Here is a 19,882-nt window from a genome sequence, read left to right as displayed (position 1 = left end):
GAAAATGCAAATATGCTTTGAATAAAAATGCTTACATACATACAAAATACTTCTATAAAAAACCCCATACATTTTTACTTGAATATACATACAAAATACTTCTACAGGAGTGCTTGAAAGCAGCATTTCTATCATTCATGCACCAGATGTGACATCTTGTCTGTGCCCTACCCCAAAAGATAAACTGGGTTTTCATAGGATGCAAGACCTAGCAAGATATTCCTGTATTTGATTCAAGTTGCAGTGGATCTTGATTTTAAATGTATGGAAGGTACAATCACCACACAACTGCAAGATGTAGTTAATCGGAATATTTAAATTCGTCACCTATTTATGGATTTGTCTAAAATATCACATCTGTGACGAAACAGATAACAGCCTGACTAGCCCTGGAGACCTGGATTTCAGCCTTGGAACCCATCTCCTATCATTTATGACCATGAGGTTTCCTGTTAAGCATCCAACCATTAGCAGATGCACAAAAAGAAATATCTCTCCAGTCCTAACCCTTCCTTTCAGATAAACCCAAAAGCAGTAGCTTGTTTCCAAGAGTTCTGCTGTGGACAAGTGGAGAGAATACATGTCACTTTACAGCCTTTTCCTCATCTTTCTGAGGAACAGCCCACAAGCCAGATGTGAACATGTTGTGGATGATACAACCTGCCATTCAAACTATCCTGAATGTAAGAAATGGTTTATAAAGTGCTGAGTAATATCCCATGGAATACAACAGAGCTGATAGTATAGACACCTACTACATAACAGAGTTAAAGCCTTTAGAAACATAAACAAATGCAGTATTAACAAATATACACAACCTTTTGTGAGCACATCCAGGAGACTGCAAAACAGTGACTCAAGTATTTACACATATGATTTAACTTCAAGTGAGAAAGTCCAATGGGCACTAAAATGTGTGTTTAAGAGATTGTCTGAACCAGATCCCAGAGGCACAAAATTAAGCCTAATGAACAAATCTTCTGGCATGTCGTGCAGATTTACCTTCACCTTTTCTATATTTACAGTTTGCATTCAGTTGGAGAAGAAAACAGCTTACTGAGACAATGTAACTTTGAACTGGTAATCTCAGAAAATATAAAATCTTTTGAAGAATGAAGAAACCCACAAACCATGTCAAAAAGTACAACTTCTCAATTAATTATCCAGAAAAAAAGACTATTGCCTACTGTTTTCCAGAATGAATATAAACTTTTATTTAACACAAGTCAGAGATAGACGAGACATGAAAGTCATGAAAAAATCATTGAACAAAACTCCAAAGTGAACAGCTGGGAGAAAATTTATCCTGCTTGCTCTACAGCCTAGGAAATCATCTTTGCTCCCCTGAAGTGGTTGAGATAAATGATCTAACTGAAGTTAGAGGAAAAAGTCAGTTTAAATCAACATTTCCTGTTATTCAAAATAAAGAGAAAAGGAAAAACAATAGCAGACATCTCATGCTCAGTTGAAGGAATACCAGCTGAGCCACACTTTTCACTTGATGATCATTGCCTGCTGTGTTTTGCCTGAACTAAACCAATATTTATCTGGCACAACAGAGCTAAAATTACCTGTCTTTTTGGATGCTCACTGATTCCACACCAATACTTGCCTACTGACTCCTAGATCTTGACAATGATGGATGGCAAAGATTAAAGAAAAGGTATCAAACTTCTATGAGTCTGTATTGCAGAAAAGTGGTGCTTCATAGTGTAGAGAGTGAAGGAAATGCAGGGGCAGGACCTCAAGATTGCAAAAAGTCTTTTAAGTCTGAGACTAAGATCTCACATCTGCTAAAGTATATGTAATGTTTGGGTGTGATTTTATAGAACTTACATCTTTAGTTAACAGATCAAATTAAGAGTTACATAAACGTATAAAGAAAGAAAAGTATTTTTGAAAGGCCTTAGGACACTACAGGTAATCTGTATCATGGACATAATTAGAGCTCAGGAAAGAGTAACATGGTTTCACCTATCTCACATTTTTCCTCTGTGAGGTCCTAACAAGACCAAGCTATGGAGCAGTCTTTCAGATTTCATGTGGGTTCTTGTCAGGGTTGTAACTGTCACAATTTAAGTTCACTGAATTCAGACCAGAATACCAGCTACTGAAATAACTTAGTTTGTACACATTTGAGGAATTATATTTGAATATAGCAACTAAATTTTCAAAAGATTTATTCTTCAAGGACTAAGCTTCTTATGTGTCCTCCACATCCAACATACTTTCAACTAGTCCTTTAGAAAAGGAAGGAGAGTTGGATCTCATTTGAAAACACTAGGATATGAGGAAACTGTGAGGGAAAAGGGACTGAATGGGAGGAGGAAGACAGATGATACTGAAGGAGGAAGTTTATAGGGATAAGTGAGACTGGACAACATTAGAACCTAGACTCCCTCAGGATGGCATCTAAGGCATATTCTTTTCGTAATTTCTAAGAAGAAGGCTAATTGCTCTTTTGTAGTCCAGACAGTAGCAGAGAACATCTCAGGAACATAACATGGGTTTAGTTCCATATAACATAGTAACATTTTTCTACTAACTGTGGAGAGGAAAAATACCAAACCAAACCAAGAGCAGCCCCCAGAAGGAAAGGGAATGCACAAGTGCACCCTGTAAATGAGTTATCTTAAAAGCTCCAGACAAGTGCTTAATTGGAATCTGTTGTCAACATGGGACAAAAAGACTGCAGAATGCTTGTTCTTTAACCAAGAACCCATTGTCCCAAACAATGTTCTTTAACCCATTGTCCCAAATATGCCAGTTTCAAATATGGAGCTTCCAGGGTATCAGTACTTAGTCAACTCAAACAATACATATTGGTATAGTATCTTGCTTTGTCACACCTGAAAAAGGAGTAAGCATGTTCTGCAACAAGGTGAGTTAGTATTAACTGAGAACAATATTCCTCTAATGAAAATTACCTTTAAGACTGTTCTGAACTTCTAACGCGATGTCGAGGGCACTAAACGGCAAAACCGGTTCATTGGCAATTTGCAAAGTCACTTGTCCTGTTAGCTGAAAAATACAAAAAGACCCAAAAAACTGTCAAATTATTTCTATCAGATTTAATAGCCAGAACTTCTATTGGAACAGCACATACTTTCATTACATTGGATTTTTAGGGAAAAATGAATAAAACCCTATAAAGACACCAGGACCATTGCCTTTCTATTCAACATTAGAAAATGTTCAGAGATTACAATTTATTACCACACACAAGACTTCTGTGCAGTATGTTTTCTGTGGACCTAGGATATTGCAAGAGTCTCTGCAGGGCTTTAGTTTTGCTTTGTTTTCATATAAAATGTCTCAATACTCTAAACATAGGAATGAGTTTTATTGTTTTACTTAGTTCTCTGGTTTTAGCTGTCGGATTTGGAGAGTTTACACAACTGAAATAAAATAATCACAGATGTTAATGGTCTAAAGATCAAGCCCAGGGCTAAATGAAAGCTGACCTGAAAACCCACTGCCTTTTGAAGTGGTACGTGACAACTCAATGCAGAGAGATGTACAACTTCCAGCCTGGATAGAACACTTTCTCTCAGTAACTTAGGGAGAGGCATTCCCAAATGAGTGAAAGAAAACTCTCAGTGCACTCCAGACTAGACGTTAGCACCTGTCACAAACCTCAATGGCACGAGTGCTTCTTTTTCAACAGTTTCACCGATGAGAACAGGGACTGATTGGCCTGAGAGTTTTTTTCCACTTATAGAAGGTTGGCTTTACAGCTTGAGGCTTAGACATGCTACAGGGGCTGTGTATAGAAATACATCTTTCTGCTGAACTACACCTAGCCTGTGATTAAACAGAGGATTTCAGTCTCTAGGCTGCCAAGTCCATCACTTTCCGTGGGAGCTATAAAAATACACTGACAAAAACATGCAAGAAACTTTGATTCATCTTCTTCATGTCTTGATATTGCAAAAAGGGAAAAAATACCTGTAGGGGTGTGCTCTAAAATGGAATGATGGCTGCAGGTGATGGTGATCATGCTGATAAAAGTGTGGACTGAATAGAATCATATTGTACAATACTTCCTTAGGTGTTGGGGGAGTAAGAATAGTATCTGTCCCTCAAAAGCAGTATGATAGTTTCTGTGCCGAAAGTAGCATCTTAATTCTACAATAGAAAGCGGCAGGAAAAGACAACAAGCCTAAGTAATATTAAAAACAATAGTACAGCAATTGAAAATGAAAGCCATCTCCAAGGAAAGCGGAGGAAAGCAGGGTAATATCAGAAAGACACATTTCCTGGAGAAAGATTAATAGAACTCCACAACATTTCTCAGAAAGCATTGAAGAAATGACCTGGCCACAGACTGGTTTGGGTACAGAGACTGAGGAAACATGCTGTATATCAGACTGCAGCCTACATCTGAGCAGAGACATACTGTGAAGCTATTGAGATTTACCTCTAGAGAAAACAATATTGCAAAAGGAATGAAATCAAAAACCTCTACCATATATACAGAGAGAAAAAAATAGAGAGGAATAATGTTATATTAGGTCATTATCCGGAAAAAAACATAGAACTAAGAGTGAACTTAAAGATGAAAAATACTGTGTTTGGACATCTGTGTTAAAATCTTACATAGTAACCTCTCGTGAAACCTTTCTCCAAACTTCCCAACTGCACAGGCCATCGGTGCTTGAAGGCCATTACATTTTCTATCAGTGATTATACACAAAAGTGTCTGGGTTGGAAAGTGTTAGAAAACATTTGTCTTAGAGATATTAGAGAAGTATTATGGAAATATAAAAAAATAAAACTGCTAGGGCAAACAGAAACCTGTACAGAATTGTGTCCAAACCAGGTCCCTATAATTCAGCTATAAGCAACTTTAAAAAAATCTATCTCTAAACATCCAAACACATACAAAATCCTTCCTTGTCCTGCAGGGAACTTGTTCAAGACATGGCTGCCCATAACATTAACACCTTGCAAGCTGCTATGGATAAGCAACTGTGGGAATGAAATAACAGCCTAATGAAGAGTTGGCATTCTACATGGAGCCCAAACCAACTGAACCCTAACTAGCACTATATCACACAAGACACTTAAATTCTTCCTTGACACCCCATTTCTGCAAAAACCTTCACTAAGTGGTAATGCAAATACATATTCACAGGTATATTTTAGGGAGGGACACCAACATTGCTATTGGTACATTACAATCTGTCACTGCAATGTTTAAGAACATAGAAACATGTAAAAATACTTATTTTTGGAAGCAGGAAAGTGGTGTTAAAGGGGACAATATCCTAGTAAGCCTATTTACTTTTCATCATTATGTCTTACAGAATCTGGCTTAATTTTTAGAAGTTCTTACCTTATTTCTACTTCTTCCAAGAAGTTAGAGTTTGCTTTTGACTATATGAGACCAATGCTATTTTCTTTTTCCTATTTAAATAAACTTATACCATCAAAACCTTACAAGTGACTGAAACACTTTTGGAAATTCTGTAGTATCTCTGTCTGTGGTACTGCAGACATCTATGTGTTAGTAAACAGGTAACAGTGGTGTTTATTAAATCACGTACTTCGTAGGCTAATCTGGAAGAAATCAATCACGTAAAGGAAAGCTCAGAGCATTGATTTGAACAGAGTAAGTAATAATGCTGCAGAAGCATATATCAAACCCACATAAAGCAGCAAGACAGAAAAGGCTACTGATTTCTTATTTATAGTCTTATTTTTGGATATACCGTTCCCTCGAGTAGAACACTGAATATACATGTAAAATAAAGACAAGCTGCTGCCCCCTTTTCCCAGGTGAAAAATGGATCAGACTGGCTGTTGAATTATTAAATGCAAGAATAACTTGATAAAGAGTGAAGACAACAATTTTCTCATAAAGTGAAATGCTAAAGCAGCATAATTGATTTATTCCCATACTGAACTGGTTAAAACACTAATGACAACTTCTCAAACAGCATTTTTACATAATAATACACAGTCAATACACACAATAATTGATGTAACATTTACACAATTATCAAGTCTAAAGAAAAAATTTAGAGTTCAAATGCTAATTCATTCTGAAATTATTGTCTTATACATTTTAAAAAGAAAAAATATTGAATAACACTTCCACTACCCTTGGGTATGGGAAGTATTCTTCAGTAAATGAAAATGTATTTTGTGAACTTCCAATTACTTTAAAGATAAATATTAATATAAAACTTAACAATAATTGCAGAGTTATACTGTATTACCTCTCTGTGAGGGTGGTGAGGCACTGGCACAGGTTGCCCAGAGAAGCTGTGGCTGCCTCATCCCTGGAAGTGTTCAAGGCCAGGTTGGATGGGGCTTGGAGACACCTGTCTAGTGGAAGGTGTCCCTGCCCATGGCAGGGGGCATGGAACTAAGTCATCTTTAAGGTCCCTTCCAACCCTAACCATTCTATGGCTCTATGCACACTGCAAAATAAATCTGAATATTTAAAGTTGATTTATACCAAAGCAACATTTTTTTCCAAGCCTTTTACCTTACAGCATAAACATATTTGTAGGAAGGAAATAACTACTATCTCTGCCTTTATCTCTCTGACACCATGCAGATCCAAAAAGGCAACCCTTCCACACAAACTTCCATAAATGCTGGGGTTAAACATGATTTAGGATCACATGAGACTTCCTAAATGAAGTAATAGGTTCTTCTCTCTTCCAATGTTTTACAACCTACTCATTTAGGAACTATGTCTTACAATTCTATTCAACGTATGAGCCCAATTTCACTCTAAAGTCAGTTCTCAGGGCCATCAGGTGGATCTGCATCACTCTCTAAAGGACTGTGACAAAAAATAATGCCTGGATTAAAGACACATTATATGTTCCTCTAGGGAAATTATAAATATACTTTAACTTTTTAGCTGTATTGCAATGCAAATAAGGAAACGAAATAAAGTGGAGTTAGGGGGGATTCATCACAGATTTTTCTTGGTCTTTTGGATGTCACACCTGTTTGTTCAGTGAACTAAACTCAGTTTTCAAGGCAACTTGCTCTCTCAAAGATCCAAGCTGACTACTAGCAATTCAAAGCACGTCTACAGAATTTAAAAAACCCCACTATGAATACTTAAAATCCAGGATAGAAAATTGTGAAATGCTCCACACAGTCTCTTTTACACAGATTCAGTTTTGATTTTGGGGCATGCTGTTATTGAGCCTGCCTTGCAGGGACACATCTTAAATGTTATCTGGTTTTACAGACAAGGCAGGCATGGCAACCCATCTCCATTCTGTCATAGGAAGAGAAACTTGTAAGATGAATAAAATGAAAACATATTTAGTGGATATGAAGATATGAAAATATTATGCATGACAGAGATCAATCTGCTAGAATAAACATCAGCATACAGTGTGCAGGCAGTTTCTTTAACACAGAAGTTCACATGCCAGTCGGGTTTTTTAGGTGGGGTTTTTTTTTGTCTAGTGAAATTTAAATCCATGGCGTATCCAGCCTGCGCTAAGTAAACCTCAGTGGGTGTAAGTGTTGAGCCTTTAGGACATTTTTAGTTACATTAAGAGTGTTAAAATCTAAACAGATGATCTCAGATCTCTTCATATGCCAAGTTACAAACAACATAACTTAAAAAATCAGGTAAACTGCCATGTTTATCCTTCTGTGAACACTGCTCTTCAGTAGTGCCATACTCCAGTTTTACCTGCTGGAATGAATTAGACACAGCTACTTGAAACCAGAGTTCTGCAGCAGAAACTCCTTTATAATTCGAGCCTTATAACTCTGTGAAATACCTTTTCTGCCTTCCTGCATTCTATAATTTTCAGGGGTTTATTATATGTAATTTTATTCTATATATATTTGCAACACTTCACTGACATGTGTGCACTTTCAGAGTAAACCAGCACACACATGGGAGCCAATCTGCCAAAACCATGACAAACCATGTTAGAAAGCAGACAAAATACCAAGGTAGTGTAGCAGACCTGTGTAGACTCCCAACTACAGACTCAACAGCCCTCTGTACGTAAGACTGTCTACTACATGCTCAAACAGTCCTTGTGACTGAGCAGTGTGTGACACCGAGCAGCTCATTTGAACTCTGAGCCTCAACTTCTTTTGATTATCAGCATTATTTTTTCAAGTCACACTTGTCCTCACACCTGGCACCTCTCTGTTCACACATTATCCCTGGGGTACACAGATGGGGAAAGAGCATGGCAAGATTCTGTTCTGTTTAGGGTGATCAATGATAGTGTGTTGAAAATAACACTTTTTTCCTCTTTCTCCTTGTAAAGGTGAATGAAAAGGTTTAACTTTTGTGACTGACTGTTGCACTGTCTAATCTCAGGTGTTCATCTTTTGCACCAAGGGTCTCTCTCTCCACACATACTGATGAACAGAATGACCTGCGTAGATCTTCTGGCATTAACCCAACTATAAACAATGGCTTCACTTTCCACACCCATGTAAATAAGGAATAAATCTCCTCATATAATAAGGTCCCCTCTTAGAACCACAATAATAGCAATCTCAAATGTGAAAATAATCAGCCTTCCCTAACCTCTCCATCCTGCAAAATTAAAGAAATATTTTTGATAATATAGGCAAATTTCCTGAATTTGCTTTCTGCTGGTTCCATCCACCCAACTTCCTTCATGTTATCAGAATTTTTAATTAAGCACGAGAAATTGAGTCTATTTAAACGAGATCTGTGATTCCCTGGCAATGACATAATTTCAGCACCTACTGTTACTAGATGAATGGCAGCAGTTGTGAGACTCATGATAAATTAATGAGCATTTTTAATAGAAGGGTCTCAGTTTACTGCTGAGAAACTTCCTGCAGAATCAGTTTATGCAGCAGTTTTTCTTAGGTTCATCACTCCCCAAAAAGTTAACTGGTTCATACAAGAAAAATCAGAGGCAGGAACATGAGAAAACAACCAGTTCTTTGACCCTCTGTTTCTCTGAAAACACAAAGAAATAGAAATCTGGCCACAAACATGTTTGCTTTGCACTAAAGCTGACAACCTTTAAAAGTTCAGACTTTCTCAAATATTCAGGAGTACCATATGTGGGGTTTTTTTTCCTTACTGAAATCCTGGCACCAGGGCATCTATTTACACTAGAGGTCAAATGGTATTTTGGGGTCTCAGACACTCAGTCGAACATACTGCATTTTAGGTCAGTAGAGGGCTCTCTGAGAAAGGCATACAGTGAGTCTGTGCTACAATAGGTGAACTAGAGCACAGTAATTCATAAAAAAACAGCTGTTTCTGACCCAAGAAGAATGTGAGATATTGCAAATATTAAATACTTTATTTCAATACCTCCCTCTATAATTTAATATTATTTTATTTACTCTTATCAGAGAAAATACTGATTAGGAAATAAAAGTGATCCTGAATAAAACATGGATTCTCCTCCTCTGCAGGTATCCTGTACACAGCAAAAAAACACTTAACTATTTGTATTACAGTGGCACAGAGCATTAGGCATCCCCAAAATTACATATTAAGATATGCCAGAATTATGGCAGCTTGGTCTAACTCTGGAATACAGACCTCTATTTACATGAACATAGGCTACATTTTCTACATGGCTCGTGATGAGGTTCTGAGGCACTGAGAATTAAGAATCTTAAGTGATTAATTTGCTTAAAATCTAATTTGTTGGCCAGTTTAGTAATATACTTAGAGCAGAGAAAGTACATTTTTGTATATATTTGATTCATAGCTGGAAATATTCATCCCACTGCTTTCAAATTTTTGCACAAAAAAAAAGAGAGTCATAATTTTCGCTGCCTTGTTTTCTATGTACATATAGAAATTAATACTTTTGAGATTATATTCACAAAAGGTATATGGAGATACATATTTTGCGTATATCTAAATGCATTTATGTGAATCTCCTAACACATGGTGTATCATGGTGTGAGTCTTGGGACTGGTCTGTGCAGGACCAGGAGTTGGACTTCAATGATGCTTGTGTGTCCCTCCCAACTCAGAGTATTCCACGATTCTATGAAAAAATGTATTTTAAATTGCATTGATCCATAGGGAGCAATGATACTCCATGCCTTATAACTCCTTGAGGTTACACAGAGTTTCTTTCCACTCCCTTCTACCTTGTATCCAGATCACCAAGGAAAGGGATATGAGGATATCAAGGGGTCATCACACTGTTCCTCACAGAGTCAGAGCCTGGCCCATTTTGGCAGTTCTCATGCTCTTGTTACCGCAGGGGCAGAGAATAGGGATAATTAACTCACTTACAAGATAATCACTTAATTGAGTTAAGCTTGGCACTGCATAAATGGACTTGTGCTCAACCCAGTTTGTTTGGAACTCAGGCAGAGCCACTTTATGTCTGCACAGAACACCCAGGGTTAATGCTTACACAGCAAGCCATGAAGTCAACTGTAGAGCACATAACTGCAAGAAGCAATAATCTTGAGATGACTTTCTAATCATGTATTTCATTTTTATGTATGTCAAATTCTAGTGGTATCTAGGTGTGAAGAGAGCATCAAATTAACTTCTAGAAGGGCCACTAGACTAAAACCTCTTGTAAAAAAGAAGTTAGTCAGACTTTTCCCTAGCGTGGATGATTACAAGCATGCAAAAGAATGTAACAGAATGCTTTTCTGCACTTCATGAGCTCTGGGTGAGGAGGTCACACCATGACAACACAAACCTTTACATCTTTACAAACCCTTATACTGGGTTTCTAGAATAAAATTTTAAAAATTTGTTCTAATGTTAATTCTTTTTCATCTCCAGCTTTAAAGCCAGGTTGCTCTGGTTACTAGCTGCAGACTTTGAGTGACAAATGCAGAAAAGTTTGCTATAAAACAGAATGTTTTGCTATAGCATTCTCATAAACCAAGACATCATCACTGCACAGAAAATGACTTTTTAAATGCTTTCATTCTCTGACCCTCTTCAGGTATGGCAGGAAGACAGGGAAGTAGTGCTGGATCCTTTTTAAAGAAGCAATGTTAGCTGCCTGAAGCTGGCTACAGGCAGTCCTAAGGAAATGGATTTAGCTTTTGTTCTGCTAGAAACAGAAGTATATAACGACATATGAGGCAAAATTTATCTCCATATATTAGACTCAAAGATCTCTAATGACAATGATCATGTACAGAAATTGCATCTTGGACAGGTCTTTGCTGCCTTAAATCAAAACTACATAGCATATTTACTTTGCAGGTGTCATACAGCTAGCTACCAATGCAGACACCTTAGGGCAAAAAGAGTATTTTTTTTTCTGGTTTAAACTATAAAGGAAAGTTTAAAGTAAAGAAAGTAAAAGTTCTCTCAAAATAACAGACAAGGTGGATCAGTGTAGATTCCTGTGGACTGGTATGAAAACACAGGATGCTGTGATGAACAGCCTGGACACTAAATGCTAATGGACACTAATGCTACTAAAGGTCTTCATTGTGTTTGCTCCCAGGTAATGAATATTACCTTTCCCTGACTTATGTATGTGTTTAAGATGCCAATCAGGATGTTAGCACAGCCACCCCTCCTTACTCACAGGATAATCAAGGTATGAGATGATATACTCAACAAGATAATTGATAATTTTGTTAACAGTTGCCAGACATTTGGCTGGGCCCTGCTGGTCTCAGAGCCTTCCAAGGCAGACAGTAATGACTTGCAGATGAAATAAGCAGCAGTGCAAGTCTGCATTTAATCACCTAGGTTCACAAGGACTCTACAGAAACAGATCAGCCTAGTAAACAGTATGTTGCCTAACAGTCCTAATTAATCAAAGTATCTTCTCATATGCTTCAAGATACATGCATGAACCAAGAATCTTCCTGAATTAGGACCAATCCCAGGATCATACATTCAAGGACATCCAAGGACTTGCTAAGTTTCTATTTGATCTGTAAATCCAGTTCTTCCCCTGAATTTACAGGAGTTGGTCTGAAACTCATAGCATTGTTTAAAACTAGATAACAGTCATCAGAGCAGTGCAGTAATAAAGAAATCTGCAATAGGAAGCTTCAACCACAGCTTTCAGTTTAGACCTTGATATCATCTTTTTAATCACTCCCCTTTTACAGAACTGGATTTGATTTAATTGAATGCCTAAAAAAAAGCCTCTAATCATACTTCATCAGCATGCAATTATTATTCAAAGGAAACCATATGTACTATTAGGGACTCTTAATTAAAATAATGCATATAATCTGCTCCAGTACCGAACAGTCATTCTCCTTGATGTTCATTATTATTTTTGTTCCATTATTGTGACAATACTTTCCTTTTCTATTTTTCCTCCTCTATCTCCATTTATACACTTTTTCAACATTAATGGTCATGATATTTATACACTTTTTCAACATTAATGGACACTGAGACACCTTAATATATCACCATCCTTAAATCTCATTGCATAGCATGACCTTCAAAATGAGTCAGATCTGACTATGGAGACTGGGAGTTGAGGATGAGGAAATACCATTAGAGGAGCCTCAAACTATACTTTGTTTTGCCTGAATTTGATTTGCAATTATGTCTCCTAAGTGGCCATACTGAAAGAAAAATGTATGATAAGCAGCAGTCAGTCCTTAGATAGAGACAGGATTTGGGGAGAACCAGGAATAGTGAATGAAAGAAATTGAATTTAGCAGTTGAAGAACCTGAAGGAAAGCATCCATGAGGGGTTGAGGCAACAGTTCCTTGAGAAACTTGGAAAACTCGGACAGTCAATTTAGCATAGACTCAACAGAATAAGCATTATTAAAAGATTCACAACATTATATATTAAAGTCTCCTTATCCTCTCAAACTCAGAAAAGCTAAGATATTGAGTGGTTATAGAGGAAAATATTGCTCTTTTCTCTCTTGCCATCTCCTGATGCAAAGGTACAGCAATTTTTCCACTTAGGTCACCCTAATCAGTCAGGATTGGAGCACTGACAGTTCATTAAACATGACAGACTAACCCTGAGGGAGAGACACTAGTGAACCACAGTGCTGAGGATCCAAGGTAAGCTCAAAATACAGCATTCTGGAGTACAGAGCTCCCAGAAAAGACCCGTAAACATTAACAGACACTTTCCACCTCAGGGGAGAATTCCATACTGGGGCTACCTCCAGACACCAGTATATGCTACGATATTCACACAAGCTCAATTTCCTTGTTAGGCAATTACTTCAATTAAGGTTAGATTCTACTCTTGGATATACTTTCATAGTAGTTAACAAGACAGAAAGGAATTTAAGCATCTTACAGGTATCAGAATTCAAAGGTAGAATTTCTGTGAATTTTTTCACACTGTTTTTCATATCAGAACATTCAATCTTCAATGTAACTAGAACAAGAAGTAATCGGTTGACTTACTATAATAATTTGAAATTTAAATCTCAAAAGAAGATCTGTAATTAAATCGTATATCTTCACAAATAAAGGTGGGGGAAGGTTGTTTGTTTTATTTTAAAAAGAAAACATTAATTAAAGATGAATGTGTTTGGGCCTGAGCAAGCTCCCCTCAGGCTTGGGGAAAATGCCAAGTCTGACAAACTCTTTGAGTCTTAGGGAATCCCAGGTCAGTTTGATGAACCTACTCAAGTCTTTTATAATTAGCTGGTATGCTTCTGAGGCTGCCAATGTACCTGAAAAAGAAACTCCCTCACTTTTCTAACTTGTCCCCGAAAAGCAATGAATAAAGACCTAATAAATAATCTTTCTCATCACACAGTATTTATATAAACAGAAAGAAAACTCAGATGAATGTTCTGTGCTATAGAATAGCCCTTGAAATTCATAAGGAACCCTAGCAATAAACATCAAAATATCTGAAAGTAAAATTTATTACCACATCTGGGTCTGGAATCATACACCTGTTACTAAAATCATCAAATTATGATGGACGTTTCATTCCACTGCACCCTATCTTTATGTGGGTTCTGTATTAAAATGATAAAGGCAGCATAATGTGATGGCAACAGGAAAGATTAAATAGAGGAGCACATTTCAAAAGCATATAATCTTACACTACTGCAGGAAATGTTACTACTTGCTCAAATGACTGCAGTTATTGCGAAGAAAAAACCTAAAAATCAATATTTACCTACAGTACTGCACCATGGTTGCTCCAGTTACTGCCTGTTCTAAATATGTTTTTATTTAGAATCAGCATTAACGTCTTAGCACCAAATGACATTACATGTCTCAGAAAACAATTGAAAAGGCATCTAATCTAAAAGGCTTGTCACCTATCTTAATCCCAACAGAATCAAAGGAGTGTGGGTATAGCATATGTTGGAATCATGGAATGGTTTGGGTTGGAAGGCACCTTGAAGCTCCTCTAGTTCCAACCTCTCTGCCATGGGCAGGGACACCTTACACTAGACATGGTTGATCAAAGCCCTGTCCAGCCTGGCCTTACACTTCCAGGGATGGAGCAGCCACAGCTTCTCTGGGCAACCTGTGCCAGTGCCTCACCACCCTCACAGTAAGAATTTCTTCCTAATATCCAACCTAAACCTACTCTCTTTCAGGTTTAATCCATTAAAACAAAAAAATAAGTAAGGCACAGGGTACTTGAGACTCTGACAAGCCTTGTTAGAAAAACTCAAATGCCAGCACTCACCTTGTCAGTAAGCATCACACTTTTGTTCCCTTCTGGTATTGCTATTGATTCCTTTTACTTTGCCTATTTGTCTCCAGTTTTAGATTAACTTTCTGGACCACATGAGTTCTCTTACAATGATCACGTATATGTTCATCATAAGAGATCTCAACATGTGCAGATAGACAAGGAGACAAGTTTTGCCCAAATATTCCAGCTGTAGGGACAACAAGGGTGAAGATCTGATGACAGTAGTAAAAGAGGATGAAATTGAAGTTGCTGAAGAGACTGGAGAGTGGAAGGGTTTGGGTTTGAAAAAGGTAAAAGATTAGAAACAAAAACAAGTTGGAATTTGCTGCACAACATTAGCAGTAGCCTGGACAATGTCTGAAAGAGAAGATGGCAAGATTAAAAGGACAGCTGAGGGAGATCATTTTGGCAACAACAGTACAGATGGATTACAGGAAGAAAAAAGACTTGCAAGGCAAATGTGTCAAGACAAGAGACAATTATAATGCAGAGAAACTGGTTTGATCAGAAGGCCAGGGAGAAGAGGATGAAGTTTTAAAAATACTAGAGAATGAAAACATATCAGAGAAAAAGACTTGAAACATCCTTCAGCATACTGTAATCAGTGTGCACTCAGCCTAATTTCCCCATACTGTGTAAAATTCTGCTGACTGCATCCAAAGTGATATATACATGTGCTTCAATATACAGATCAGAGAAAAATTCATCTCAAAATTCTTCTCTGTGTTGAAATGGACAATAGATGCAGTTACAGATAAAATTAATTTTCAGACACCGAAATAAATTAATATTTTCTAGGCTCTCAGATTTCCACCTTCCCTGCTCAGTAGAAAGGCACTGTGTGTGGGCATTGGATGTACTCTGAATAGCTTTAAACTTAATGTAAATAATCTTCAAAAGAATTCTGCTATCAGAATGAAAAGTTTAGAATACTTTGGATGATGTCTACACTGTACATCAAAAACACAAACACATTTTAAAGTTTTTCACTTGTATATTCAGAGAAACTAAAGAGACCTCCAGAAACTGTTCTGATCTCTTAGATACAGGATAATGCTGTAACAGCTTCTGAACCCTAATGAACAATATTTTCATGCATGCCTCCTCCAATAATAATGACATGGGGCATTTTTGGAGTGAGGAACTGATCAGAATGCATATTTGATACTGGATTTAAAAATTTTAAAAAACTATAAAAAATATATAGTTTTCACTTATAGACAAATTTTAGAAAAATATTTTAGAGTTCATTGATTACCCCAAACCAGTAGGTAACAAGTAACAGACTCTAAGTTTCTTAACACCATTCAAACTCTATCTCACATTATCAATACTGACCTCTTAAAATATTTGAAAGTGGAAAACTGGAAAAGACACTGCTAATTGTGTACTACTAAGGGGTCACAATCAATAGGGCTGTCCCAAGAGAGCACATAGGCATCTCCACGTCTGTCCATTCCCAAATGTTCAAATTTTCCATACTGAGAATAGCAGACTCTAGACACAGTATTAGATTAGACCACTATATTATTCTGGTTTGTAAATATTTATTTTACCTCCAGTCATTCAGCATTTCCCTGCACAAAACCCCTCTGTCCCTGAGACAGAGGTTAAACTTGACTGAAGACAGAGAGTTAATTGGCTTTTCTGCTTACACTGCTCAAGTAACAACTGACATTTGCAAAAAAGGGCATGAAGGGGGGACTAGCAACATCTAAGATGAGGATTTTATTGTGCAGAATATTGTATTAAAAGAGCCCAGTAGCTATTAGTGATTATTAATCTTCATTTACAATAATAGCCATATTTAACAAAAAAAAGAATAGGCTATGCTGCATGTCATGAAAAAGCCTTTTTAATTGTCAGCTCTGCTAGTCTAAAAAAGCCTTCAGCCTATTCATTCAGTTATCATTCTGCAGCATATAATTAAAGTGCTAATGTATATCGGAATTCTTTGATCTCAAAATAAAGGATTCTTTTACCAAAGAAATTAAGAACACAGTAGTCACAGGAAATTCAAGTTTCCAAGTAAAAATTAAAAGAAACAACCAAAAGTAAAGTAATGTAATTAAGGAAAAACTATTTCTGTTGAATAAGAAAAGGAAAAAACTTTGAGTTGTCATTCTGGATTGTGGAACAGTTCATCAAATAAAGTAGCACAAGACTTTTCTCTTTGGCAGTTAAATACAACCAAGGATGAAAGGAAGTGTATTGTACCAGCAGGAAGGGACTAAGTGACCTCAGAGTTCTTTATCTTAATCTAATGAGCAGAGGTAATTCATATGTCCTGAAATCTAACTTCAATTAGCAAGAGTTATCATAATGATTTACAGTATAGTGAATAGCATGGTATTTTATTTTCATTCTGAGATCATATTTGAGAGAAAAGTTAGTCAGCAGCATGTCACAAAATCTGTCCAAATTCATGCAAATAAAAAACCCTATGTGCACTATGTACAAGCATTATTTTAAACACTGAAGGTCAGCAGAACTCTTAACAATCTTGTCTCTTGTGCCTTACTGATTAAAGACAGTGCGACTGAAACCTGACCTGAAAAAAAAACAAGGGAAAAAAAAACAGAATTAATTTTGGGGTTTAGTCTGCTAAGAATTGACTTGGGTTGTTGGAGGTGTTAACCATATGTGTTGCCTCACCTCAGGTTAGATGACAGGTACTAAAAAAAGCTGATAAGTAAAAGAGATAGAGTCTGCAAACCAGCAAGATTCCACCCTGCTTATCTGCCAGTACCACCAATCTGAAAAAGGAACACGAGCTTTAGAAAAACCTTTCAAAATAAACCCCATTGGCTCAAAGATGTGAGTGGACATCAGGCAACCTTGGCTCTTAGCTCTGATACTGTCATTCCTTCTCTCACTACCTGCTTCTCTAGAAAAGTGATCTTATTTACCTCACAAGGGTTAAAAAAAAAGTCAGCCAAGCCTAATTATATACCATTGCTATCAATCTGCATTCTGTTTCCATGAGCTTTGGATTAGGCAGCTCAATACATTTTCTAAACAATATAAACATATTACTGTTGCTGTTTAGCAGTGTAAAGGATGTGTTTTGCATTTTTCTCTTCATTACTTTCTTTGAATTAAAACTGCTAAGCCTAGCAAAAAAAAAAGCAACACAACTCAGTCTCAGTGGACTAAACTCATCAAACTGAAAGTGAGCATTAAAATGTTTCTATTAAAACCACCTGACTTAAGATCACCTTAATATTGCCTACATGACCTCTAAAAGCAAGATTTCTAGTTTTTCTGACTTTTGAGACAGTAGGAAAGAAGATTATTGGAACAGACAGTAAATTTAAAGCTATTAGTTTTTCATTCTCAAAGTCACACTTTGATAATTTTAAGAGCTACCTAGTTGTGTAAGAATGGGAGCTTGAGAGTCCACTACAACTATGGAAATTATGGTAAAAATAGTTGAGGAAAAGCAATTATGGATAGAGGAGAGTGCAGAATTTTACTACAGTATATATACTTCCCAATGCTTTCTTCTGTTATTCAGAAAATACAGGCAAATCATACACCCGAAAATTAGAAGTTTGGGCATGTAGAACTTTGCTAATGAGTTGCTTAGCTTAAGCTCAAATAATTCTGGAAAGCCCAGGCAAAGATTAGGGAGAATAAATGGTCACTAATTACATTTTTTTTTAATTAAGAAAGATTTCAATGAATTAACAAGGGCTCTGAAAGTCAGGCTAGAAACAGCATTTTCTTCTGTCAGTATGAAACTTTGTTTGTCTTCTCTCCAAAAATCTTGAATTGTTTCATGTGTTCAAATAGACCTCAAAAGTCGATAGAAAGAGAGCTTAATAACAAGGATGCACTTTCTATAGTTTTCATGAAAATTTAGGGAATTATCCAAGCTGAGAATAGAATTTTTTTAAAAGCAATGTCTTCAACTCTTATGACCTTTGGAAATTCACTGTTTTCCTTGCCTTCTCATGAAAACGTCAAGTGTCAACCTGTAAATCAAATGACTATATTTCTTTCTGTTTATTTTCCAATTTTTCATGACTGCTTCCATATTTCTCCTGAGTGACACACAAGACCTATGTCATGATGGAGAAAAAGCCAAGCTCTAAAGTAGAGTGCTCCTCAGGATAACACCCTGCCAACAGACTCAAACAGAAAAGACTGTGGACAGACACGTCCTAAATTTACAAACAAAGGAAAAAGCAAAAGTAAACTTATACCTTAAGATGCTAACAGAGAAATTAAATTAAAACAATCTTTCACAGTAGAGCTGTTCTGGAGGAGGGTCCTCTATGTGTATGACCATTTTATAGTGCTGGTTAAAAATTAAGGTGAGCCTACTAACCAATTGTTGCTATGTTTTTTGAGGGTCTGGAACATAATGTGCAAGTAATGTACTGAAGACAAACACATCATTATGCAAGGTATTGTGTATTTCAATTCTCTGTTTAAAAGTAATTTACACACCTTACTCTAGACAATATAGAATACGAGAAAATAAAGGAGAATAAGAATATGGAAAACACTTGTGAGCAGCTTCTTGAGAGTTCTGCTTATAAGGCATCCTTACACACAACCAAAGAGCCCAACTTAGGAACTGTCAAGGAAGATGTTTTGCAGTGTTACAGAACATTTATAGACAGTATGAGATACTGTAGGTAAGTAAACAAAAAAACCAGACAGTAAAACCAAGTTGTAATACGTGAAGTGTTGTGAAATAGTGAATTACCTTTCCTAGTTTGTTTACACTGTGTATCCAGCAAATTATCACTGCCAAGGGTTACAGACTAACCCTTTAGAGCAGTGAGGACTGTAATAGCATCACTTTGGACAATTAAGTCCTTGTCTTCCAAAAAACTCTAAAGCTCTAAGATGTTTCACTAAAATCCCTTTTTCTTGAACATAGTAAAAGGCATGAGGATATAAATAGCTTTAAATAAGGTACTGGAACATCACGACAAATAAAGGGTGTATTTTAAGGCAAAGAGGTAGTTTTTGTTGCTCCTACTGTGCTCTCACAGGACTAGCTCTCCTTCTATGATCTACATCAGTGAAGTAATTCAAGCTGAAATGTACAAAACTTGAAGGCTTTTTATGAAATGAAACATACTTCAGCAGCATATGTCACAGCTTTTCTAAGTGATCTACTGAGCACATATTTAGTCTACATTGATTGGATACAAGTTTTTCATTTCACGTATACTCATAATTATCTCTAACTTATATGTAAGTTTTAATAGTAACCAAGACAAGGAAAGCACAAGCAGTGAATAGAATCATCCCACTTCCAGTAGTGA

The 19,882-nt window shown here is 36.7% G+C and overlaps 1 protein-coding gene across 1 annotated transcript in view; it reads right to left on the bottom strand.

The window, feature by feature from the left end:
• NAALADL2 (N-acetylated alpha-linked acidic dipeptidase-like 2) overlaps positions 1-19,882 on the bottom strand; it is a gene marked incomplete at its 5' end in the record, with an annotated part of 192,889 nt that overhangs the window by 22,118 nt on the left and 150,889 nt on the right. Inside the window, one exon of the mRNA XM_009080703.1 lies at positions 2,928-3,021. Coding sequence (XP_009078951.1) covers positions 2,928-3,021 — 94 coding nt within the window. The remainder of the gene's footprint in view (positions 1-2,927; positions 3,022-19,882) is intronic.

This window comes from Acanthisitta chloris, unplaced genomic scaffold (assembly GCF_000695815.1).
Source record: "Acanthisitta chloris isolate BGI_N310 unplaced genomic scaffold, ASM69581v1 scaffold7028, whole genome shotgun sequence".
NCBI classification, from domain to species: Eukaryota; Metazoa; Chordata; class Aves; order Passeriformes; family Acanthisittidae; genus Acanthisitta; species Acanthisitta chloris.
Note: the sequence above shows the minus strand (reverse complement) of the source record. Positions and strands in the feature narration are given on the sequence as shown.